General features: G+C 59.7%; 3 protein-coding genes and 1 pseudogene across 8 annotated transcripts in view; 2 read left to right on the forward strand and 2 right to left on the reverse strand.

Annotated features, from left to right (window-relative positions):
* Positions 1 to 213: 213 nt before the first annotated feature.
* Mob3a (MOB kinase activator 3A) lies at positions 214 to 14473 on the reverse strand. Of its 5 annotated transcripts, none has more exons than XM_028861197.2 (5): positions 14396 to 14473; positions 8139 to 8227; positions 4223 to 4711; positions 1720 to 1922; positions 214 to 366 (listed from the first exon to the last, which is right to left on the reverse strand). In XM_028861197.2, exons 3-5 carry the CDS (start codon positions 4641 to 4643, stop codon positions 337 to 339), a joined length of 654 nt encoding a protein of 217 aa, XP_028717030.1. In that variant the 5' UTR covers positions 4644 to 4711; positions 8139 to 8227; positions 14396 to 14473; the 3' UTR covers positions 214 to 336. The 5 variants fall into 5 exon arrangements, with proteins under 5 accessions (XP_028717030.1, XP_028717029.1, XP_028717031.1 ...); XM_028861196.2 differs by having other exon boundaries at positions 8139 to 8300; XM_028861198.2 differs by having other exon boundaries at positions 8128 to 8300.
* Positions 14474 to 15061: 588 nt separating this feature from the next.
* Positions 15062 to 17778, forward strand: Izumo4 (IZUMO family member 4). Of its 2 annotated transcripts, XM_028861199.2 has the most exons (10): positions 15062 to 15416; positions 15510 to 15590; positions 15672 to 15743; positions 16198 to 16224; positions 16316 to 16391; positions 16508 to 16555; positions 16648 to 16662; positions 16909 to 16926; positions 17105 to 17119; positions 17464 to 17778. In XM_028861199.2, the coding sequence occupies exons 1-10, from the start codon at positions 15173 to 15175 to the stop codon at positions 17549 to 17551; spliced, it is 684 nt and encodes a 227-aa protein (XP_028717032.1). In that variant the 5' UTR covers positions 15062 to 15172; the 3' UTR covers positions 17552 to 17778. The 2 variants fall into 2 exon arrangements, with proteins under 2 accessions (XP_028717032.1, XP_037054111.1); XM_037198216.1 differs by lacking the exon at positions 16508 to 16555.
* A 54-nt stretch (positions 17779 to 17832) lies between these two features.
* On the forward strand, positions 17833 to 20123 carry LOC119086502 (annotated as a pseudogene).
* A 967-nt stretch (positions 20124 to 21090) lies between these two features.
* Ap3d1 (adaptor related protein complex 3 subunit delta 1) overlaps positions 21091 to 24763 on the reverse strand; it is a 34904-nt gene continuing 31231 nt past the window's right edge. The window contains exons 24-31 of the mRNA XM_028861169.2: positions 24571 to 24705; positions 24314 to 24361; positions 23657 to 23846; positions 23270 to 23358; positions 23069 to 23154; positions 22683 to 22804; positions 22429 to 22508; positions 21091 to 22075 (exon numbers count right to left, since the gene is read on the reverse strand). Of these exons, the coding sequence (XP_028717002.1) occupies positions 21980 to 22075; positions 22429 to 22508; positions 22683 to 22804; positions 23069 to 23154; positions 23270 to 23358; positions 23657 to 23846; positions 24314 to 24361; positions 24571 to 24705 (846 nt within the window). The 3' untranslated portion in view covers positions 21091 to 21979. The remainder of the gene's footprint in view (positions 22076 to 22428; positions 22509 to 22682; positions 22805 to 23068; positions 23155 to 23269; positions 23359 to 23656; positions 23847 to 24313; positions 24362 to 24570; positions 24706 to 24763) is intronic.

A 24763-nucleotide genomic window follows, 5' to 3' on the forward strand; every position in this document is an offset into this window, starting at 1 on the left:
CACATCTTCAGAGGGACGACAGCTGCCCACGTGGAAAGACAGAGCTGAGGCCACACACACCAAGGCCATGGCGCAAGGCTGCAGAGACATGGAGAGGGTCAAGGGTGGTTGGCAATGGCTCCGGATCGGCCTCCTGCCGGAGGCTCTGGCACAAACAGTGTGAACCCGGTGCACACCGTGGGTGCACACCGTGCCACAGAATCCAAGTTCAGGCCCCTGCCAGGGGACAGGTCAGCTGGAGGGGGAGCCAGGGTCCCTCTGCTCTTCTGATGGCATCTGGGGCGACGCTCCGGAGTCACAGGCTGTACAAAGCCGACGTGGACTTCCCCGCTGGCCTCAGTGACACATCCGTGAGGTCATCTCCTTCTGTGGAGACCAGGCAGATGTCAAAGGCAGAGGCACGAGGGGAACACACTGGGGAACAGGGGAACAGGGTGCAAGGCCTGGACAGCGTGCGGGGTGGGGCGGCCCTGTGGCAGACACAGAGCTTGTGCCTCTGGTTTGGGCCACGTGGGCACGGGCTGTGGCTCAAGTCCACCTGAGACCGGGCAGGTGGCCGCGGGCCACACGGGCCACACAGCTTAATAGAGAGGTCGGCAGCGGGAGGGACCACCTGTCACCCCAGCACTCGGGAGGTGGAGGCAGGAGGATTGAGGGATCAGGCTAGCCTAGGCTACGTGATATGCTGTCTCCAAACAAACAACTACAAAGGACGGCTCAGGGGTCAGCAGGGCTTGGGGTCCAGCCTGACACCTGGGATTGAGCCCCAGGTCCCGCATGGCGGAGGGCGAGAACAGATGCCGCAGCTTGACCCGTGGTCTTCCCGTGCATGTCACGGCAGCCACGTTCACACAGAAATAATAACCCAGATAAACAAAATGAAATACAATTTAAAGAAAGCATGGGGCGGGAGAGATGGCTTAACAGTCAGGAGCACCAGCTGCCTCCAGAGGACCCAAGTTCAGTTCCCAGCACCAACATGGCGGCTCACAGCTATCTGTAACTTGAAGATCTGACACCCTCACATACACATATGTGCAGGCAAAACATTAATGCACTTAAAATAATAAAATAAATAATAAAAAAGACAAATATAAAAAGCAAAATCATCAAGGTGGTGGTGCACGCTTTTAATCCCAGCACTCGGGAAACAGAGGCAGGAGGATCTCTGTGAGTTTGAGGCCAGCCTGGTCTACAGAGTGAGTGCCAGGATAGCCAGGGATACACAGAGAAAACCTGTTTCGAAAAATCAAAAAACCAAAAAGCAAACCAAAATAAAATCAGTCGATCAATAAATAACCACGCCTTGGACTCTAACAGGTGGGGGCACAGGCCGTCCGTCCTGGGGAGCTGCAGCAGGAGCCTCCCCACCAAGGTCTGTTCCAGACCCCACTGTGAGCCATGTGGAGTGGGATGAGCACGTGACACCCTCCGTGGTGTGGTCAGCTAGAAAGTCTGGGGCTTTCTGTTCTGGGGGCAGGCACACGGGCCAGGCTGCCAGGGAGATCTCTGCCGTGGGCATCCAGTGTGTGAGCTCCGCCAGCGTGGGCAGCAGAGGTCCTGGGGGTACCAGGCCCTGTGGTCCCCACACATGTATGGCCGTCAAGTAAAGCCATGACACTGCCTCCTTGCCTGGTGTGTGACCCCAACACTAACGACGCCCTCTGGCTGGCACCCCAGAACAGGCGGGAGGCGAGGGTGCCCGCCCCCAGGGCTCACCAGGGGCTCCAGCTCCTTGGGGTCGATGAGGCTGAACTCGGTGACGAAGTAGTAGAAATGCTTGTAGCAGGTGTTGACGTGCGCCTCGGAGCCCATCTGCGCGATGCGGTCGAAGTGATGGATGTACACGTGCACAAACACGCGGAACAGCCGCGACAGGATCTTGCGCACCGCCTGCAGGAAGTTCTTGGGGAACGGTGTGCCTGGAGGTGGGCAGAGGGGCCAGAGAGGGGACCATCAGGACCAGCTGGCCTGGGACCCCACCCCGACCTCAGTCCAGGCAGCCCAGCCTGAGGTGAGGTCACACAGCCAACGCCCCCATCCCAGGGACCAGTTTCCTGCCGAGCCGAGCTTCAGCTTCCATGGGGGGGCAGTTCCAGCTCTGTGCCGGGAGCCTTCCCTGTGCCGGGCCTGGTCCCTGCTGACCGCCTCACTCCACGGGCTCGGTGCCGTCCTGAGCACACCAACCGCCAGCATGTGACTCTATGACGTTGTGAGTGACCCAGGACGCAGGCCCAGTCAAGGCAGCCAGTGTCCCCAGTGTCCCAGGGGTCACTAAATGGGGCTCCCCAGCGGACTGTGTCCTGGTCCATCTGGGGCTCAGTGTCCTCAGAGCGAGGTGGGACAGGCCGGGTGTGTGCTCCCAGGACACAGCAGGGACGCACCCTGACACACCTGGACTACTGCTGGCCCAGGAGCTGAGTGTGGACCCCAAGTGACATGTGCACCTTTACTTTACTGTGTTTATCATTTTTCTGCCACTGTTGTTTTCCCGGGAGCCTGGCTGCCTCGAACTGGATACACAGGAGATCAAGGGTTACTCCTGATCCTCCTGATCCTCCTGATCCTCCTGCCTGCTGTGGGGACCACGGGTCAGCACTTCACTTGTGGCCAGCATGTGGTTGGAGGCACAGTCACAGCACTGGGAAACACACTCAGCAGGTGAGAAGCCTGGGAATCTGGGGCCACCACACCAGCCCTCTTTGTTGTTTTTTTTTTTATTTTATTTTATTTATTTTTTATTATGTATACTGCATATATGACAGCAGAAGAGGGCACCAGATCTCATCACAGATGGTTGTGAGCCACCATGTGGGTGCTGGGAACTGAACTCAGGTCCTCTGGAAGAACAGTCAGTGCTCTTAACCTCTGAGCCATCTCTCCAGCCCCCAGCCCTCTTTGTTTTAAGACAGAGTTTCTCTGTGCAGCCCTGGCTGTCCTGGATCTCGTTCTGTAGACCAGGCTGGCCTCGAACTCACAGATCCTCCTGCCTCTGCCTCCCGAGTGCTGGCATTGAAGGTGTGCGCCACCACACTGGGCTGGGGGGGGGGGCTCTCCTGACTGGACCCTAACCCAGGCCACACCTTCCGGCGGCAGCCCACACAAGGAGGAAGCATTTGCTCCCCACCCGCTTGCGGCTCTGGCTGGCCGGCTCATCTGCCCTGCGGCTGAGGCTTCTTCACTGGTGTTGGAGCCCACACCCCCAGATTCCGGTGCAGACTGAGAGCAGCTGAACAACTACTAGATTCTTGGCTTTTCTTCCAGGAGACGGTCACTGGTGGACTAGCCGGACACAGCCCGTGAGCCATCTGAATAAACTCCCTTTCTAAATCGACAGAGACTCTCCAACAGCTCCGTCCCTCTAGAGAACCTGCTGCCATGTCCCCAACCCAGGCTAAACTACACACTTTGAAGTGTGAGTAAAAGCCAGGTGTGGTGGCACATGCCTGTAACCACAGCACTCAGGATGAACGGAGGGGCAGGGTGATCTCTGGGAGTTTGGAGCCAACCAGGGAGACCATACTTTATAAAATAAGTAAATAAAAAAATAAAGTAAAACCCAAAACGATCTGATCGATAAAACGTGAATAAAAAGCCAGGTGTGGTCAGGCAGTGGCGCACACACCTTTAATCCCAGCACTCGGGAGGCAGAGACAGGAGGATCTCTGTGAGTTCTAGGCCAGCCTGGCTTACAGAGTGGGTTCCAGGACAGCCTGGGCTACACAGAGAAACCCTGTCTCGAAAAACCCAAAAACAACCAACTCATCGTGCTAGCGTAGAGAGGCCCAGTGGTTAACAGCACTCGCAGAGGGCAGGCCTAGTCCTCAGCACCACGATGGCCGCTCAGAAGCCCCTCTAACTCCAGCTGCCGGAGATCAAATCCTTTGCTAACCTCCACAGGCTCTTGCGTATTATGTGGGACCCATCCGCATGCACACACAATACTAAGTGTTCATTCACACACAGACCATGAAGCCAGCTGAGCCTGTCTGGCCCTTTCTGCCCCTATTGTGGATCCAGCAGACATGGGGCCCTGGCGAGGCTGGGCCCCTCCCGGGTGTGAGCAGATGTGGGGGGCCTGGCGAGGCTGGGCCCCTCCCGGGTGTGAGCAGGGGGGGGGGCTGGCGAGGACGGGCCCCTCCCGGGTGTGAGCAGATGGGGGGGCCTGGCATGGCTGGCCCCTCCCGGGTGTGAGCAGACACGGGGCACGGCCCTGACTCACCGACGTTGGTGGGGAAGATATCCTCGTTGTTAATCTGCACCTCGATCCAGTCCATGAGCAGGTCCATGTAGCGGGGCGCGGAGAGCGCCGTGGGCTTCCGGAAGCGCTGCTCGTCCTGCCAGCGGTACTCGTACCTGGGGCCCCCGGACATGACCGGGCACGACTGCTCGGTGCAGCCGTCGCTGATGGTGCCGTAGATGAGGTTGACACGGTTGAAGAAGTCCACCACGTGCACGGCCACCCAGTCGTTGAGGTCCTCGCCCGGGGGCAGCTGCACCGCCAGCCGCAGGTCCAGCCCCGCGTTCAGGGACGCCTGCGCGCGCTTGTGGAGCTCGAAGCGCTGCGTGCCGGGCTCGAACTTGCGCTTAGGCCGGAAAGTTTTGTCCTTGTTGAAGACTTGCTTCAGGAACGGGTTTGACATCTTGGTGGCACCTGTGTCTCAGGACGCGCAGCAGAGACCACAGCAGGATGGTGTGGTCACCCAGAGGCCTGGAAGAGGAGCGGACACCATTAGGGCTGGGTCCCGACAGGCATGCACCCAGCTCTCGGGAGGTGGGCGGGAGCATCGCTACGTTACACCAGTCCCGCCACAGAGTAACTGTTCTCATAAAAATGGCCAGGAGGCCGGGGTAGCACACTTATTATCCAAGTACCCAAGAGGCTGGGGCAGGAGGACTGCCCCAAGTTCCAGACCAGCCCGGGCTGCGGGGCGAGGACTTGGGCCTGGGTAATCCGAGACTTTTCTGAAACAGAGTCTGCTCCAGAAACGAAGGTCGGGCCTGCAGACCTTCAGCGGGAAAGAGGTTCACCCAAGGGGCAGGCTCCTCAGAGGCTCTTCCCTGGCTGGGGACCCTGTGGAGGTGACAGAGACAGGTGGTGTGGCCTCCGGGTGGAGCCATCGGGTCCCCAGGACCTTGGGATGTGACTTGTGAGGGTTCTGTATAGATGTGAGGAACGGCTGGGCAGCCAATGACCAAATCCTTTCTTCCCCAGTGGGACGGAACCGAGGACTCCCACAAGTCTGGAGCCTCGTTCTCAGCCTGCGCCAAGGACGGACGACCCACTGCGCCCCACTGTCTGAGATAGGTGAGGCCGTTCGGGACGATAGCCTGAGGTGGACTCCGGGTGCGGTCACGAAATGACACAGGGGTGCTTGGGAACTGGAGAGACAGCTACAGACCGAGGGGCGCTGTGGGGTGGGGGAGGGGCACGTGGGTGGGGGAGGGGCACGTGGGTGGGGGAGGGGCACGTGGGGTGCGGGAGGGGCACGTGGGGTGGGCCGGCCCCGCCCCAGACAGGCAGCCCCACCTCATTCAGCTAAACAACTTGTGTGGTTTTTTTTTGGAGACAAGGTCGCTTGTAGCCCAGGCTGGCCTCCAACTCACTATGTAGCTGAGGCTGACCTTGAGTCACTGGTCCTTCTGCCTCCACTTCCTGAGAGCTGGGTGCCAGGTGCCAGACTGCGTACCCAACACTCAGCATTAATCAGTGCTCGGTCCTTCTCTGTCATGTGGCCTGTAACCAGCGTGTGGACCTGCGGGGCCCTCCGGGAGAGCGCACAGAACTAAGTCACACCTACACCGTGCAGAGCTGTGACACTCGGCCACACAGCACGCACGCCTCTCAGGAGCCCAAACAGCCCGGGGCCCACAGATGGGCGACAGACCCCAGCCTGGCCGATGCACACTGGAGTACTACGGAACCATGCACAGGAAGGAGATGCTGACACATGCCTAAGTGTGGTGGGCCAGACAAAAGGGGCCACAGCGTGGGACCCCAATTTACAGACAGGAGTGGATGTGTGAGGACGGGGAAAGGGACATCAGAGTTCATAGGGCGGTGGAATGTTCTGGAGTGAGAGGTGGTGACTGTACAACTTAGCTTGTCCTTAATCCTGCTTTCTGTGCCTTAAACCCGTGACTGAGTCACAGGACACACGAATTAGGACGTCAACAAAACTGCGCCCAGGGGCTCAGCGCTCAGCACACCAGCAAGGGAGAAGCCAGGACTGGTTCCCTGCGCCTCGGCTGGGTCAGCTCCACCATTCAGAATAGGACCTGAGAGGCCACGTGGCTATGGGAATCTAGAGAGTAAGAGGGTATAAACTGAGCGTGGTGGTTCATGTCCACCATCCCAGCACACAGGAGGTGGAGGCAGGAGAATCAGGAATTCAAGGTCATCCTCAGCTGCAGGCCAGCCTGGGCTACATAGTGAGCTACAGGCCAGCCTGGTCTACATAGTGAGACCACTCAAAATAAATAAATAAAAACAAAGTAGAGGTTGATGATTTGTCCCATGGTGAGCCCATGTGGGAGTCACCAGGGACACCAGTCAAGGCAGTGGTACCCTGGAGGCTGTGGTACCCTGGAGGCAGGAGTCTGTGAATGCTAGATAGGTCCCAACTTCCCCCAAAGCATCTGTTCCCCATGTCCCCACCCCGACCTCTGTGTGGGAACTTGCTGGTTCACACCTGACTAGGCACTGTGCACTCACAGCCACCTTCTGAGGAAATGCCACCTCCACTGCAGTTCCCCTGAGGCTCTCATGGCACAGTGGCCCCGGGCCGTGCTCCTCTGTGGGGCATCATGGCAGAGGCAGAGGAAGCGTCCTTGGTACCTCACCCACTGTACCCTGGGTGCTACCCAGCTGGGGAAGCTGGCTGGTTCGGCACCACAGCCTGTGGGAGGAGCCCTGGGGGACAGTGACAGGGGATTGAGGGGCTGAGTGTCAGGAGCCTTGAGCACGCACACGCTGCAATCTAGGGCCTCCAGGCCTGGGTTTCCCCCACTCCTACCTCAGCCCCCCCCCACCTCCCCACACAGACCGGCAATTAGAGAAGCCGCCAGCTCTGTTTTCTGTTTCTGAGTCAGGGCCCTTTCTGTTTCTGCAGCCCAGGTTGGCCTTGCGTTCCTGGTCATCTGCCTGCACCAGCCTCCCTGACCCGCGGGGCCCATTCCCACCGCAGTCTGGAGGGCAGGGGTGCCCGCATCCCTCCACGGCGACTGTTACCTGCTCGGCACCCCCTCAGGCTGCCTGCCCACATCCGGACAGTCTGCCATCTAAACTCATTGTACATGCTCACTGGACAAGCCTCAGTTTACCAGAGATGGTAGGCACAGTGGCTGCACCTGGGACCAGGCTGGCTGCCCTGAGCAGGCCCCCTGGGTCACGCCTTGCCTCTGGTTGTGCTGAGGGGAGCTTGGCCGGCTACCACCTGCTTGTGGCTGTCTGTCTGTCTGTCTGTCTGTCTGCCTCAGGGTTTTCCTTGGGACAATTCTGGGGCTCCCCTCTAATGCTGTCACCACGCTGGGACAAGCAGGAGCAGGGGCCACCATGGGGAGGCATGAAGGGCCCTCCCCACTGCCTGCCTCTGTGTGACTCCAGCTCTGGGTTTGGCCTAAAGGCACTTTGGGAAGGGACAACCCTCTCAGGAAAGTCTCTCCACCTCAAAGGGGACGATCCTTCCGGAGGCCTAGACCAACAAGGCTCTGAAAGCTTCTCTCACTTGTCTGGTTCTTAGATTCTATTTTGAAACATGGTCATTAAGTTGCCTGGGCTGGCTTTGAACTCATGGAGTAGCTCAGGGTAACCCTGAAATCTCCACCCTCTCTTCAGCATCCCACTGGCTGGGCTGATCCCATCATGCCAGCCTGCTGTGGCCCTTTTCTACACTTTCCACTGTGTCTACTGTACTACACAAGGTTGTTCCAGAAACTGAAGCGGCAGGGATCTTTCGTAGTCCCGTCACGTCTGCGTCCTCTTAAAAAGCGGGGTTTTTTTTTTTAAGGGAGAAGCAAATGTTTTCTAGAAAATCTGGGGATGGATAGAGTCCTTTCTGTCAGAAACAGACTTTCTCCGGCACAGAGACCTAGGCTGGCCATCACCCCCCGCCCAGTTCCAGTCACCGTCTGGGCACCTCCTCTCCGGTCCTCTTAGTGACTTCCAACAGCTGCTCAGAACTGGACACGAGCTCCTCAGGGTCGTCTTCTCCAGGTCGTCGTCCCACTGATGAACAAGACACGACAGTCAGAACCTTCTAGAAGGACGCGAGGTAGATAAGGCTCCTCTTCCTCCCTTTCTGAAAACAAGAAAACAGAGTACTAGGCAACAAGGCTCTGACCCCTCCCAGGGCAGGGCACAGGGCTCAGGAGCCCTGGGTCACCCACTTCCTTCCGGAGGTTTCCACATCCTGCCATTGCCTTGGGGACGGGGCCTGAGCTGGTTCCATGAGCGTGCTCAGTGTGCAGTGCCGGCCTCTGGCAGGGTCTCAGGGCCACCGCCACCCAGAAAGGGTCACGTCAGGGCTAGGCATGCAGCTTGGTGGGCAGGGCCTGAGTCTCGGGGTTCACACCCAGCACCCCAACAGACAAAACAAAGCGGAAGTGAGGCCTCTGCCCTCCACCTTGTGTTTTGATTCTACTCACTGACACATTTCCAAACCTCACTGTGAGGGGACCACAGAGCCAGCATGCTGGCGGCAGAGCACGCACCCCGTAACTGCTGGCCATCCCCCCAGTCTCCAAACAATTCCTTTTTTACTTTTCTCTCTCTCTCTCTCTTTTTTTTTTTTTTTTAAGACAAGGTCTCATGTAGCCCAGGCTGGACCCGAGCTCATTGTGTAACCAAAGGTGACGTGAAACTCATGACTTTCCTACCTCCACTTTTTTTTTTTTGGTTTTTCGAGACAGGGTTTCTCTGTGTAGCTTTGCACCTGTCCTGGAACTCGCTCTGTAGCCCAGGCTGGCCTCGAACTCACAGAGATCTGCCTGCCTCTGCCTCCCGAGTGCTGGGATTAAAGGTGTGCGCTACACCACCCGGCCTCCTACCTCCACTTCTGAGTGCTGGGTAATGGGGGGCTGGGGTGGAGCCCATGGAGGGAGGCCAGTGCTTTCCACCAGGTCAGTCCACATTTCCTTTTCTTAGAGTCTTGCTCTCTATAGCACAAGTTGCTCTGAAGGCCCTGCCTCAACACCTTGATTCAGAACCCTTAATTTTCAGGTTTTGGGTGTTGCACCCGACACAGGCTGGAGCCCTAGACGGAGACTTCTATCAAAATGACCATTTCTGGCAGGGCAGCAGCCACAGGACTATTTTGCAGATGGAGAAACTAGGGTCAACTCTCTTTTGTTTTTGAGATGAGGTCTCAAAGTATAGCCCAGGCTAGGCCAGAACTTATCTTTCCTAGTGTTTATTTAGGATTGTTTATAATTGTGTACACTCCGGTTTTCTGATCTAAACACAGAAAGAAAAAATGTATCTTCAAATAATCAAAAGGTAAACCAGGGCTGGGGACTCGGCTCAGGGGTGGAGCCCCAGTCTGGAATCCCCCCTGTGAGGGCTGGGGGCGTGGTCAGGGTGGAGCCCCGCCTAGAATTCCCCAGTGGGGGGCTGAGGGCGTGGTCAGGGTGGAGCCCCGCCTAGAATCCCCAGTGAGGGGCTGGGGGCGTGGTCAGGGTGGAGCCCCGCCTAGAATCCCCAGTGAGGGGCTGGGGGCGTGGTCAGGGTGGAGCCCCGCCTAGAATCCCCATTGAGGGGCTGGGGGCGTGGTCAGGGTGGGGCCCCGCCCAGAATCCCCAGTGAGGGGCTGGGGGCGTGGTCAGGGTGGAGCCCCGCCCAGAATCCCCAGTGAGGGGCTGGGGGCGTGGTCAGGGTGGAGCCCCGCCCAGAATCCCCAGTGAGGGCTGGGGGCGTGGTCAGGTGGAGCCCCGCCTAGAATCCCCAGTGAGGGGCTGGGGGCGTGGTCAGGGTGGAGCCCCGCCCAGAATCCCCAGTGAGGGGCTGGGGGCGTGGTCGGGGGTAAGTGTGTGGCTGGCAAGTGTTCAGGATTCCACATCCCAGTTCCACTGGGGTAAAAAGGGGAAAAGGAGGAGGAACCAACCGGAGGATGATCCTCAGCAACGCTGCACAGAATCCTCCTGTTCGGACAGGTTTTGCCCTTTCTGGTTAAGAACCTTCAAGTTAGGCCGGGCGGTGGTGGCGCACGCCTTTAATCCCAGCATTCGGAAGGCAGAGCCAGGTGGATCTCTGTGAGTTCGAGGCCAGACTGGGCTACCAAGTGAGTTCCAGGAAAGGCGCAAAGCTACACAGAGAAACCCTGTCTCGAAAAACCAAAAAAAAAAAAAAAAAAAAAAAAAAGAACCTTCAAGTTGGGCATTCTGGGAAATCCAGATCTATTCCCAGCTGCGGGGATTTCCAGGAACTTCCCTTGCTGGAACCCCACTTTCTGAGTGGAGGGGATTCCCACCGCAGGGGACGCTGACTGGAGAGATGACCCACAGGGACTTTCGGAGTGGGGGGGGTCATGCAGGAAGTGTTCATATGAGCTGGGCCATCCCACCCGGTCAAGAACTGGCACTCCGGGGCTTGTGTAGCCCAGGCTGGCCGTGAACCTGACCTTCCTGCCTCTACCTCCAGTGCTAGGCTGGCAGGCTTGCCCCACCACGCCTGGCCTCTGAAGGGCAGCCTGCAAGCTTCCTGGGAGATGAGGAACAGCGTGTCTTGGGTTCCAACATGGAGCCGGGGAGGAGAACTCAAGCAGGGCCAGTGAGCTGGCTCTGTGGGTGAAGACGCCGCCACAGGCTGAGGAACCGAGTCCACAGGAACACGCGGCAGGAGAGGCCAGACTCCTCCCTCCTCTAACCTCTTCCCACCAAATTAATAAATCAATAGATGGAGAAATGCAGATTTCGTTAAGGTTCAGACCAAGGCCCTCCCCATTGCTGCCCCGGGGGAGGAGGCGTGATTAAACTCCAGCCGCAGACCCCAGCGCCCTCCCCGTGAGGCCACAGACACACAGGTCACTGTGGAGCCAGACCCTACACTCCAGTCACTTACACCATGAACCCAAAATGCTGCTGCCACGGCAGCAGAGCTGAGGCAGGAGGATGGGGAGTTCAGGTCGGCCGGGGCCACGGTGTGAGCTCCTGGCCACTCAGTCACTTGGCAAGAGGCTCTGCTCCAGTCACAGTGAACTCCATCATGTCTGCGTTCCAGTGTGCAGCTTTTGTTCCCAGCTCCTCAGGGGGTTGAGGCAGGAGGTCTGCTTGAATGAGAGCTCTGGGCCAAGCCAGACCACACAGCAATATGCCACCCTTTAAAAATAATGATTACATGCCCAAGCCAGCACTGGGAAGCAGAGGCAGGAGATTTGTGAGTTCGAGGCCAGCCTGGGCTACAGAGCGAGATCCAGGACAGCCAGGGCTGCACAGGGAAACCCTGTCACAACCTACCCTCAAAAGGAGCTATTCACCACACATTTGCTGATGGAATAAATGTCATGGAAACCTCTAGAACTCCATGAGAGCCAATACGTAGTTTCAAACTTTCTGGTTGCCTTATAAAAGAGAGAGAAAAAGCAGGAGGGATGGAATGTACAGTAACATCCGGATGTTCTGATTTACAGTGTGATTCTGCCCAATAAACCCACTAATCCTGGATACCCACACCTGCGGTTCTAGCTTGGGAGAAAGAGGCAGGACAACTGCTGAGTTTGACACTCGCCTGAGCAACCGAGGGAATAACGAATGTGTACACAGCAAGTCCTACTTCAACATAAATAAAAATTAAAAGATAAAAGCTGAAGCGATGGCGCCCCCTTCAGAGCACTTACTGATCTTGCATAGGGCTGGGGTTCGGTTCCCTGCACTCACATGGCAGCTCACAACTGCTGTGACTCAAGTCCCAGGGCACAAGACCCCCCTTTGACTTCCTGGGGCTCTTGTAGGCAGGTGGTGCTCGTGAGCGTACACAAACACACACACACACACACACACACTCCACCATATACATATGTGTATCTCCTATGTCGAAAGGCATGTCATCCACAGAACCCAAAGAACATCACCACAGCCACATGGTGCCCTGCAGTGTCGTCCTGGTATCAGTCTGACATAAGATCTGACTGGTGGCATCTGCTTCATGTCACTGCTCCGGGACAGATGAGGTTCACATCATGTTTGTGTCACTTTCACACCATCCTAACATTGAAAAATTAATTCTACCTTGGGGCTGTGCTCATCTTTTTCTCCATCTAATACTGGCGATGAAGCCAGGCCCTTGGATATCCTAAATTAATGTTCTTCTGCTGAGCCACGCCCCCAGCCCCTCACTGGGGGATTCTAGGCGGGGCTCCACCCTGACCACGCCCCCAGCCCCTCACTGGGGGATTCTAGGCGGGCCCCACCCTGACCACGCCCCCAGCCCCTCACTGGGGGATTCTAGGCGGGGCCCCACCCTGACCACGCCCCCAAGGCCTCACTGGGGATTCTAGCCGGGGCTCCACCCCGACCACGCCCCCAGCCCTCACTGGGGATTCTAGGCGGGGCTCCACCCCGACCACGCCCCCAAGGCCTCACTGGGGGATTCTAGGCGGGGCTCCACCCTGACCACGCCCCCAAGGCCTCACTGGGGGATTCTGGCCGGGGCTCCGCCCTGACCACGCCCCCAGCCCCTCACTGGGGATTCTAGGCGGGGCTCCACCCTGACCACGCCCCCAGCCCCTCACTGGGGATTATGGCCGGCCCCCCTAACCCCGCCCCTCACTGGGGGATTTTGGCCGGGGCTCCACCCTGACCACACCCCCAGCTCCTCACTGAGGGATTCTAGGCCTAACCATGCCCCAGTTTCTTGTTTTTTTTTAATGCGGAATGTCCTTTATTGAAGGAGGGAGGAGGTCTTGAATACAGACAGGCTTAAAGCACAATGGGAGAACCCTGGAGGGCAGAAGTTCGCTACAGATACAATCTTGCATCTAAGCTGTTAACGCCCATTATGCAGGATACATAGACAAGGCTGTTGTAGACCAGGCTGGCCTCCAACTCAGAGATCCCCCTGCCTCTGCCTCCCTAGTGCTGGGATTAAAGGCCTGCGCCGCTGCCGCCGCCGCCGCCACCACCACCACCACCCTGGCTCCTTTTGCTCTTTTTGAAATAAAGTTTTACTGAGTTGCCCAGGCTGGCCTTGGTCTTAAATGAAATTGTTGTGCATCAAGGTGGAGAAATGAGAGTCGTCTAGGAGCCTGGGGCGGAAGTCTCAGGCCTTATCACCGCGATATAATCAGGAGGTTGGTCAATGAGTCCTAGTAAGGTGCCCGGGACAGGACACGGGAAGTCCTCAGAGAGGTGTCTCTCAGCTTCCCTGCTCCTGCCCTTGTCAATAGCTAAGTCTATGGTCTCTCTTCTACATCCTGCTGTCCCCAACTATTACCTCTCTGAGCTCCCTCACTTCCAAAACTACTCATGGGTGCCTCCATGCTGAAGGAAGCATGGACTAGAGAGGAGAGTCCTTACCGTCCCCGGGTTGCATGGGAGGCTTCAGCCTTCAGGATGCCTAGGAACAGGGCTACCAGGAGCCTCTAAGGTTTTATGATCTCCAGGAAAGACTGGAGAAGGCGTGGAAGGAACCTGAGACTAGGCATGCCACTGTCCAGTGCCCCCATCCTAAATCAGAAACCAAAAAACCACAAGGATCCAGGTGGGCTCTGGAATATGTAGAAAGGGCCTTTGCCACGCCTCACACTACACCAACCCTTGGCTTTGAATGTAGGCCTAGGGAAGGAAGGAGGGAGGAGGAGCGGTATTGGAAAGGAAAAGGTATTGGCGCACGCCTTGAATCCCAGTATTCAGGAGGCAGAGGCAGGCTGATCTCTGTGAGTTCCAGGACAGCCTGGGTGAATAGTGAGACCCTGTCTCAAGAAAACTAAAAAAAGAGGAAACTGCCACCGAAGTTAACTTCCTGTGATCTGTTTTTCAATCTCCCCTGTCCGTCCTTTTTTGGCCGGGGTGTGGTAAGAGATGGTAGTGGGGATGGAACCAGGGCTTTACAGACACAAGGCAAACGCTTCATCCCCGAGCAAGAGAGCCCCATACCTTCCACGAATTCGTACTCGGGAACGTGACCGTTTCCAAGAACCGAGTCAGGCGGGAGGTGAGGGGGGGTCCGATGCGGCAGCTGAAGGCCAGCCTGGGCTACCCGAGGCCTCAAACACCGGAAGCGGGGACCCCGGCGCTCACTTTCCCCGTCCCGACGGGCAGGGTCCTGGCGGCCCGCGGATGCTCCTTTTGACAGGCGGGTCCCCACCTCCCGCCTTGGCCCCGGCGTCGGGGGGCTGACACCGGACACTGTCATCCCGGGGGATGGGGTCCCGCCGCCCGCCCACGCGCTCCGAGGACCCACCTGGCCGCCTGCGCACCGCCGCGGTCTGGAGCCGCCTCCCGCCTCGCCGCGCCCCGAGCCGCGCCCGCGCAGGGACACGCCGCACGCCGGCCGCGCCCGCGGCCCGGATCCACTTCCCTTAAAGGGACAGGGCCCGGATGGAGGCGTGGCTCCCGAGGTCCCGTATGAAAGGCGGGCACTCAGGGCCCCCGGAGACTAGGACAGGCGCTGCTCATTGGCTGGAGCCCGGCGGTGGAGGGGCGGGGCCGAGCCCGGCGGTGGAGGGGCGGGCCGAGCCCGGCGGCTCCGGCTCTGGAACTGGCGCCCGTCCTCGGCGCATGCGTGAGGCGGAGCCAATACGGGCGGGGAACCCGGAGGCAGACTGGCATTACCAATTGCCAATTGTAACAGGGGCGGGGACAGAACTAGGGAGGAGCCACGGATCCGGGGGCGGAGCCAGCCCTGGGACCTGAGTCTAATTGGAACAGGCCAGGCAGGAGGCGGAGCCACCCGTAGGGCGGGACCAGGCCTGTGGGCGGGACCAGGCCTGGGACCGATGTCTGATAGGGACGGGGCCAGGCGGGGGCGGAGCCATCCACCGGACACACCCAGGATCGTGGGCGGAGCCATCTCTGGGGTGGGGCGGGGCCAGGGCCGGAGGCCGGGCCGGGCCGCGGGCGGGGATGGCGCGGCCCGGGTCCAGGGCGCGCGCCGTTGGCTGGTGCGGCGTGACGGGGCGTGGCGCGGGCGGCGCCGTTGGTTGGTGCGCGGCTGGAGGGCGCGGCGCTGGCGGCGCCGATGGATGGGCACTGCGGGCCGGGCCAGGCCATGGCGTGGCTGCTGTGCCTGGGCATGACAGCGGCGCTGGCCCGGGGCTGCCTGCACTGTGATCCCAAATTCTCGGAGAAGTTCTCCTTCTACCGCCACCACGTGAACCTTAAGTCCTGGTGGGTGGGCGACATCCCCGTGTCGGGAGTGCTGCTCACCGAGTGGAGCCAGAACACGATGAAGGAGCTACACCTGGCCATCCCCGCCGAGATCAGTGAGCGGCGGAGCCCATCCCAGGGTCCGGAGACGAGCAGCCGGGGCCCCGGGCTGGGCAGCTCATCTGCTTCCTCTCCCCCCCCGCCCTCAGCCCGGGAGAAGCTGGAGCAAGTGGCAGGAGCCGTGTACCAGAGGATGGACCAGCTGTACCAGGGGAAGATGTACTTCCCAGGTAAAGAAGGGAAACTGAGGCGGGCCGGTGGGGGCCACCGGGCACCCGAGCGTGACCACTCTGCTGTGACTCCCACATCAGGGTATTTCCCCAATGAGCTGCGGGCCATCTTCCGGGAGCAAGTGCGCCTCATCCAGAACGCCATCATAGAGAGTGAGCAGCGGGCTCCAGAGGGGCGCAGTGCCCATAGCCGCAGGCACTGAGGGGCTGGGGGCTGGAGACGGGGTCAGGGAGCGGCTCTGCAGGAGGCCCTTCACCAGCACACCCATCACCCCGTCGTCACATCTATCACACCAGTGTCCCGGTAACACCGGGAGCAGTGTAACCGAACTTCCCCTCGGTTAGCTCTGTCTTGCACTGGGGGCCTCCCAGAGGCCCCCTTCTCATTTTCGTGAAACACATGTGGCGCATGCCTGTGATCGTAGCACTCCGGAATGAGGGAATGAGGCAAGAGGATTGATTGCCACAAGTTCCAAGTCAGCTTGGCCTGCCTTCTCCATGCCGGGCTAGCCTGGGCTACAGAAACAGAAGTGGGGCTCAGGGACAGGTCTTGAGCTCTGGGCCTTGTCAGAAGACACTGTCCTGTTGTGTCCCCCCCTCCCCCCAGGCCGCATCGACTGTCAGCGTCACTGTGGTAAGTGACCCGTGGTCCAGGCTGAGGGCCGCAGTGGCGGGGCCCAGGCTGGGGGGCCCGGGGAAGCCTGGCTGCCTCTCGTGTATTGCAGGCATCTTCCAGTATGAGACCATCTCCTGCAGTAACTGCACAGACTCGCACGTCATCTGCTTTGGCTATTACTGCAAGTATGGCTCAGCCACCTACCCCACCGCCCCTGGGGTCCTGGGATCGTCACCCGGGCAGCAAGGGGTTCTGGGCCTCGGCGATAGCCCACCGGCAAGCAAGCCCTGTGTCCCCCCAGGTCATCGGCACAGTGGCAGTCAGCTGTACAGGGTCTTCTGAGTTACATGTGAGCCGGGGTTTCTTGGGCACCAGGACTCAGAGAGGGGACGCAAAGGCAGGCCACTTGGTCCCCTGACTCCAAACAAATTGTCGTTGTAGACATGCCTGGCACCAGTAAGTTCCTGCTCGAATCCATCTCCAGCTTTATCCGAGACAGTGTGCGTGTGCGCACACCTTACGGTGAGGTCTCGAAGCTTACAGAGGCCCAGGAGGACCTGGCTCCCTGCCCCGTCAAGGGGTCTCCAGCTGGAGGAAGGGGGCAGACCATTCTGGCTGAAGGGTCTTCTTGAAGCCCAGGCAGGGCTGCCCTGAGTTGGTGGCAGACCTGGAGGGTCTGACTGGGGCCCCATTCTATTTCAGTCAGGATGTAGGCAGGAGGTAAGACGGGCCTTCCATGGGGGGTGGGGGAGTTGAGGGATGGGGCTGAGGTCTTGGGGAGGGCATGCCGGGCAGGGCGGTGCCTGCGGGCACGCTGGACGTCTGTAATCCCATCCCCCTGTGTGGCCACCGCATGAACCGCGCTCTCCTCCTCCGCGGCCTTGCCTTGGATGTGCAGAACCATCCCCGCCTTGTGAGTGACCTGGGGAATGACGCTGTCGGGTGGCCTGGGAGAGCACAGCACCCCAACGTCAAGTGACCTCTTTGCCACAGACCCTGCCAGACCCTATTAAGGCCTGTCCCTGTGGGGCTTGGGGAGGGGGATGACCCCCTAGCACTCTTTAGGACTTAAGAACAGGCAGCGACTGGGTGCATACATATAATCCCAGCCTTCCAGGAGGCCTCTGAGGCAGGAAGAGCTCAATTAGCGGGCCAGCCTGGGCTATAGTAATAGGTCACGGAAGGCAGCCTGGGAAGGGAGGTGGGAGCATGGGGGGCAGACAGCGGGCTCAAGGCACCCCCTCCTCTCCCCTCAAGCCTTTCACCGACCATAAAGTGTCTGGAGCCACCGCACCTGGCTAACCTGACCTTGGAAAACGCCTCTCAGTGTCTGACCCAGCACTGACCGTGGCTGCTGCCCCCAGCCTGGGCGGGGGCCAAGGACTCAACTGCACTGTCGTCGTGGCCTGTTCCTCTGGAAGAGGCCAGCCGCTGCCTGCCTGGGGTCACCCCTGCGGAGCCCAGGCTGGGCCGGGGCAGGGGAGGGCTGGGAGATGGGCTTGTGTGTAGATAGCAGGGCCCCCAGGCAGGGCCCCCAGAGATAATTTGATTAAAGTGCTCTCACATTTCTCAGGAAGAACAGTTCTTTTCTGCCGGGAGAGCCGGCTGGAGGCACGGGCTTTTACTGACACGTGTGGGTGTGGAGGTCCGCGTCTCCTACCCACCGAGGGAGGGACACACAGCCGGGCTGTACTTTATCCCGGTACTCCTGAGTGCCTATGGGCAGGTTTGTTCTTGTTGAGGCGGGAGCTCTCGTATTCAAACATGGCCTGGGGCATGCCAGGTGGCGGAAGTCCTTGACCTCTTTCCGCCTCATCTCCTTGCTGCTGGGATAACAGCTGTGCCGCCTGGCTTTGGTGTTAACATGGACCCCAGTCCTGCCCCTCCCCACCTTCGAGGTAAAGGTCTCGCTCGAAAGCCCAGACTGGCCTTGACCTCCTACCTCCGCCTCAGGGTGGACGCTGCAGTGGGGTGAAAGCTGGGCCCGGTTAGTGTGTTTGGGGTTTCCTGGTCAGGAGAGCCAGGTGGGCCACACCACACAGAGCACCTGGCAGCTGGGGACCAGAGCCGAGCTGGCTGGCTGGGTTGGCAGGTGGCCGATGCAGGAGACCCAGGGACTTCTGCCTCCGCCCGGTCTCCCTGGCCCGCTGACGGGTGCATGCCTCCGTGGACGTCCCTGCGGTTCCTGCTCATAAGCGCAGCTGCAGGGTAGGAAGCGTGGATGCGTTCTGACAAGGAGCACCAAGTGTAGCATCTAAGGTCTTTCCTCCAGAGGGACTGGGATGTAGGGCAGCGCCGGCTGGGGTCCGTGTCGGGAGCTCAAGCTGCAGTCAGCGGCCAGTCACAAAGCACGAGCAAGGGTCGCTCTGTGCGCCGACGGCTGACAGGGTGACTTCTCTGGGTCCTGGCCAGGGCCGAGCACTGAGACAGGGTACTGCACTGCACTTCAGAGGCGTGGCCTCAGGGGCACTGGCCGGGGCCCGGGGCCCAGCAGCATTTTGGAAGTTGCAGTTGACAGGGCTCAGTGTCTGCTGACTGACAAGTGACTCTTTCCCTTGTCCCCACACGGTGGCGGTGAGCAGCCGACATGGATCCCGTTTCCCTTCACAGCCTCAGGAGCAGTTAGTAAGAAAGGGGTCCTAGGCCTGGCATCCCTTGTCATGCAGGAAATCATCGCCAGCGTGGACCACATCAAGTTCAACTTGGAGATCGCCGTGGAGCGGAGCTCGGGGCGCAGCCGCTGCCCTTCGCTGGCATGGATAAGTCGGGGGCTGCTGTCTGTGAATTCTTCTTGAAAGCTGCCTGCGGCAAAGGGGACACGTGTCCATTCCGCCACATTAGTGGTGAGAAGACGGTTGTGTGCCCACACTGGCTGGGAGGACTGTGCAAGAAAGGGGGCCAGTGTGAGCTCTTGCATGAGACGACAAGACCAAGATGCGTGAGTTCGGGGCATGCGGCAACAAGGAGTGCCCCTTCCTGCACGGTGACCCTGAGTTCAAGATCAAGGACCGCCCTTGGTGTGACCGAGGCTTCCGTAAGCGTGGTCCCCTGTGCAGGCACCGGCACACTCAGAGAGTCGTGTGTGTGAATTACCTCGTGGGGTTCTGCCCCGAGGGACCCTCGTGTAAACTCCTGCACCCTCGATTTGGACTGCCCATGGGAACTACTGAGCAGCCCTCACTACCATGGCAGACACAGCCTCCAATGCAGTCAACCCAGCAGTGCAGGCAGCCGGGGACCCCGGCCCTGGAGCAGGTCGCTGGCCGCAAGTGTGGTGAAACAGGCCACCAGGCCAGCAGACGCCCCAGAGGGCGTCTGGCCCTTCTCAGTGACAGTGACAGCAGCTGGAGTCTGGAGAGCCCCAGAGCCCTGCCCTTGGGAACAAGCACTTGGCTGCTGGGTGGAGTGCTGGCAGGACTCATTCGGGGGCCACGTCTGTCCTGTCATTTTGCTGTAATCTTTTTTTAAGAAGGGATGTGTGCTTCAGTTGGGGCCCCTGGGCCAGTTTGTTTGGACGTCAGTGCCTCGTTTTTTTTTTGACTCCCTGCACACTGCCCTCTCGGGGACAGAGAAGCTAGGAAGGGCTGTGCTTCCCGGTCTCGCGTGGAAGGTGGCCAGGGGTCCTCCTCAGGGCCTCATTAGACACCAGCCCCTGGAGAGGGAGGATGCGTGGATCCTGTGGGGCTGCGGCCAGGTCAGCCTGCTCCTCCACGTCCAGCTGAAGCCTCAAGCTGTGCCTGTGTGACTTGAACAGGGAGCCCTTCCTGACAGACAGACAGACCTGGGGCATCCACTGCCTGGCCCTGCCCTGGCGCATTGAGGTGTCAGGCTTCCAGGCGGAGCAGCTTTTCTGGGAGCCCCTACCTGACCGTGCTTCGGGTTCGCCTTCAGCCAGTGCTGCAGACCACCTTAACTAGCTGACCCACCTGACCTGCGCCTACCTCCTGCCAAGCAAGCTCTGCTGTCAGTCAGGCCCTGTGGCGTGCAGAGGCCACCCATCCTTGAGCCTAGAAAATATGAATCCATCACCTGCAACCTGCTGGGCATGTGGGCCGAAGTTCAGTTACAAGAATACTTTTTATGAAGTTGATTAGAAAGCTTGTTTATTTTTTATTTTTTAAAGGGGTCTAGGACAGCCAGGGCTACATGGAGCAACCCCGTCTCAAAAAACAAAACGGCTTGGTAGCGGTGGCGCAGGCTTTAATCCCAGCACTCTGGAGGCAGAGGCAGGCAGATCTCTGAGTTCGAGGCCAGCCTGGGCTACAGAGCGAGTTCCAGGGCAGCCAGGGCTGTACAGAGAAACCCTGTCTTTTGAAAGACGAAGGAAAAAAAAGGGGGGGGGTTGGGGGTTGAAGAAGGGGCTCAGCAGTTGGGGCTCTTGCAGCGCCCAGGTTTTCAGTGAGGGTCCGGCTCACCACCACCACCGGGAGCTGCAGGTCCAGGGAACCTAGCGCCCTCTCCTGGCACAGGATGCACACATGGTAGACAGAGACATGATGGTAATCTTCATGTTTTTGTTTTGAGACAGGGTTTTCTGTGTAGCCCTGGTTGTCTCCTGCCTCTGCCTCTGGAGTGCTGATATTAAGGGTGTGCACCACCACCGCCTGGCTAACAGTCTTTTTTAAAAGGAGGAATGGCCAGACAGTTCAGTGAGTGACAGCGTTTGCTGCGCATGCCCGAGGACCAGATCTGAACGCCAGCATTGAGAGTGGAAAGCGATGGTGCAGGGCAGCCTGGCCTGTGGCTGCACTCATGCTCACACGGAAGTACTTAATGAGGGTGACAGCACCCACAGGAGGCGGCTGGGGGAACTCGCTGTCCCCCAGGAGCCTGAGGCACATTGGGGACTGCTGTGCAGTACCGCGAGGACACAACAGGCAAACATGTTTTGCGACTCTTTATTGGGTCATCGTGACACCGATCGTCAGCAGCGTGATCTCTCTCTTCACATGGGAATGTCGACAGCAAATCAATCATGGAACATCATAGAGCTGGAGGTCACGTGGGGTCAGTGACAGTTCTCTGCATGCTCAGTGACAGCAGTCCTCAGGACGGCCACCGTCACCTCAGGAGGGCTCGGCTTGTGGCAGGACCCAGCTGAAGGGGGGACCAGGCTGGGCTCCGCTCCCCTCGCCCGGCGCGGCTGGGTGAGCACCGAGTGCTCTCAGGATGCACGGTCTCCATTGCAAGGCCCTCAGCCTCCACAGCTGTGGCCCAGTGCGGGACAACCCATGTGTAGTGACCGACTGAGGGCATGGACTGCGCCCCTCCACGGACCCCCAAACAGACCCCCGAATTCTGTTGAAGAAGAAATCAGAGGGCGGTCCCTGCTGCCAGCAGCCAAGCTGACCCACACACAAGCACACTCCATCACCTGGCCGCGCGGATGGGGAGAGGGGTGCTAAGCTGGCCGGGCACCCCTCCAGACACCTCCAGTCAGTCAGTCCCTCCAGAGGCGGCATGGGGGCACGAGAGTGGGGCCACATCAGCCCCGCTGTTCGCTGGAAACCTGGGGCCCCACAGCTACCTCCAAGAACGGGAGCCGAGCCGGGAGCCCCTGCCGGCTTGGGTTGGAATGGCCTTCCTTGCCAAGGGGGTGCAAGGGCAGAACAAAGAGGGTAACAGAAAGTTGATGCCTCACAGGGCCTCGGAGTCACACAGTGGAGGCGGGCGTTAAATTAATGCTGGGTGGGCACAGTACACAGGACGAGGAGGAGGCGAGGCCTGTGGCGTCTGTCTGCTCTGCCGGGCGGGCACCTGCACTCGCCGTCCTTCAGCACTGGGCCAGCGTGGTCTTCATCTCCTCCAGCAGGCTGCTGAGCAGCATGGCGTCACTGCACTTGCCATCCACCGACACGGAGCTCTCACCCTGGGGGGCCACAGCACACACTGCCCAGGCCTGTGGGGAGGGCCGCCCTCCTCCCTCATCTGGGGCCTAGGCCCCACTGTAGTTTTGAACCCAAACGCCCCAACTGGCCTGGATCTCTGATTCTGCTTCAGCCTCTGGGGTGCTCGGCAGGCAGGCAGCTGCGCACCCCACCCCGCCACGGGCCTGAGACAGGCTGAGCCCGCCCTGCCCTGCCCTCCCTCCTCAGGCCCCGGCTCACCCAGGGGGACCTGGGACAGCTATGGGGTTTGGGGCCTGGTCTACCGGGGGTGGGGGAGCCCCGACAGGCAGGCTCAGCCTCTCCCTGAGGAGCAGCCGACGCACTCTGAGCTCACCTTCTTCACCAGCAGGCAGACATGGTGGCCCTGGATGGAGCGGCTGTACATGGAGGCACAGGAGTCCACACGCTCCACAACTGTAACAGATGGGGGAGTCAGGCCACACTTCCCGGGCTGCCGAGGGCTGGGGCCCACGGAGACGGCACTTGGGGGCTGAGGGGAAGGCCCTGGGTGGGAAGGGACTGACTGGGGTCAGGGTGGCTCCTGTGACACTTGTGGGGTGGAACCGCTGTCACTGCGACATTGCTCACCGGAAAAATGGTGGTGGAAACAGATCTTTGCCAGGAGGTTCTGGAAAGACATACTAATGCCATCGACTTTGATAGAGTTCATGCTTAGGTCTCCTGACTCCAGCAACTTGGCAAAGGCATCGCTGTGGAGGAGAGAACGGGGTGATGGCGGGCCTGGGTGTCAGGCCTGTACCCCAGCCCCGCCCGGAATGCTGAGGCCAGAGGACTACTCCGGGATCCAAGGCAGCCTGGGGTGTGCGAGACACCAGGATCCGGCACCCAGGGCGGTCCTGGGGACAGAGCAGGGAAGAGGTGGCCTTGGGAGAAAGCAGCAGACTGGCAGGAGTCTCAGGGAGTCTCGCATGACCTCCCCCTGGGAGGCTCTGGTGGGGTGCAGGCACACACACCTGTAGCAGGGCGTGGTGATCAGGTAGGAACTACAGCTGAAGTGCAGCCGGAAGTCCAACTTCTCGTGGGTGGCCCCTTGGTCGTCCTGTGAGAAGGGAAGCTGCAGCTGTGGGGTGCCTGACACCCCGGGGCAGGGCGAAGGGGCTGGAGCCTGGGGAGAGTGGGCTCAGCCCTGGCCATGGCCGCTGCCCAGTGCCTACCTTGGCAATGAAGGACAGCGTGCCCTTGAGCTTCTGAGCCATGACGATGCTCTGAATGGTGAACACAAACTGCGCCTCATTGGAGACACCTGGGGGGAGACCCGGCACTCAGCAGGGCCGGGGTCTAAGCCAGCACTGACTCTAGGGTGTCACAGCTGGTGGGATGCTGGAGAGTCACAGAAACAGTGGGTTCCCTCTGCTGGCCCTAGACCCCAGCCTTGTCCCGGGGCAAGCCCAGCACACGGGCTTCCCCACATGAGGGAGGCCTGGGGCCTGGGGCCTGGGCTGTCCCCGGAAGCTCTAGCTAAGTCCCTTGTGCAGGAGCCCAGGTAACGAGGGGAAGGAGCAGAGCTGCCTTGTGAACACCAGGGCCCCGGGCGAGCTCACCGGGGGGCAGCTGGAAAGGCACGGGCACACCGTCATGCACCGATGAGCCCTCCGGCCGGGCCATCTTGGTGTTGAGCGAGTCCAGCACGTTGAGCTCCATGTTCTTCAGGAAGCTGCTGCTCTGGTTCTCCAGGATGACCGACACCGTCACTTGGCTGTCCTTCTGTAGGCTGGCTTGGATGTCGTAAGTCTGCATGAGTAAGGGCAGAGTCAAGAACCAGGGACCAGCTGAGGGGAGAGAGCTCCCGGCGGCCAAGATCAAGGACAGTGGCTGCTCTGTGAGAGCTGCCTGGGCCCTCAGCACCTCGGCCTCCACACACTCTTCAAGAAGCTACACCAGCCCCTGTCTTTTTGATCTTTGAGACAAAGTCTTGCTATGGTCCTGGTTGGTGTTGAACTTGGAATCCTCCCGCCTCTTGCCCCAGTGTGCATGCTGCCATGGCCGCTTGGTCCCGTCAGCAACGCTGTCCTCCCGTGGCCTGGCCACACTGGGCTCTGCAGCTGTGGCTGGGCCGCCGGCCACAGCGGTCCCACACTGGTGGCAATGTCTGGTCCGGGTTGGGGCTTGGCCACTGGCGCCAGCCCTGCAAGGCTTCTTCTGGTGGTGGTTTGCCCCCAGCAACGGCCATCCCCCTGCGGCAGCCCAGTGTCACTTACCACTTTAATGTACGAGTTCTCAGCCAGAAGGCAGTAGCTGGACATGGGCTGGGGAAGGAGAGACAGCGTCAGCTGTGGGTGACAGGGCCCTGGCCATCACAGGTATCTCATGGACAGGGACAGGCTCACAAGGAGCAGGAGCCCCCACCATGCGGTGTCAGCTCCCCCCACAGGGCACGGTTTCCAGAGGCTCTGGGTTCTCTCTGAACGGAAGCCATGTTTCCAGGTTGAGCTGGCAGGGTGGTGCGCATGCTCACCGGGATGGGCTCCTCCTCCTCCGCCGCCGCACCATTCTCCAGCGGGGCCACCTGCTTCCTCTTGGCTTTCTTTTTGTCTCGTGGCCTCTCCTCCTTCTCCTTCCTGTGCTTCTTCTTCTTGTGCCGGGAAGATTTCTGAAGCAGAGTCTGGGCTCAGGCCCTTGTTCCAGCGAGAGGCCCTGGTCACCACTCT

This window comes from Peromyscus leucopus, chromosome 22, assembly GCF_004664715.2.
Source record: "Peromyscus leucopus breed LL Stock chromosome 22, UCI_PerLeu_2.1, whole genome shotgun sequence".
Classification (NCBI taxonomy): Eukaryota; Metazoa; Chordata; class Mammalia; order Rodentia; family Cricetidae; genus Peromyscus; species Peromyscus leucopus.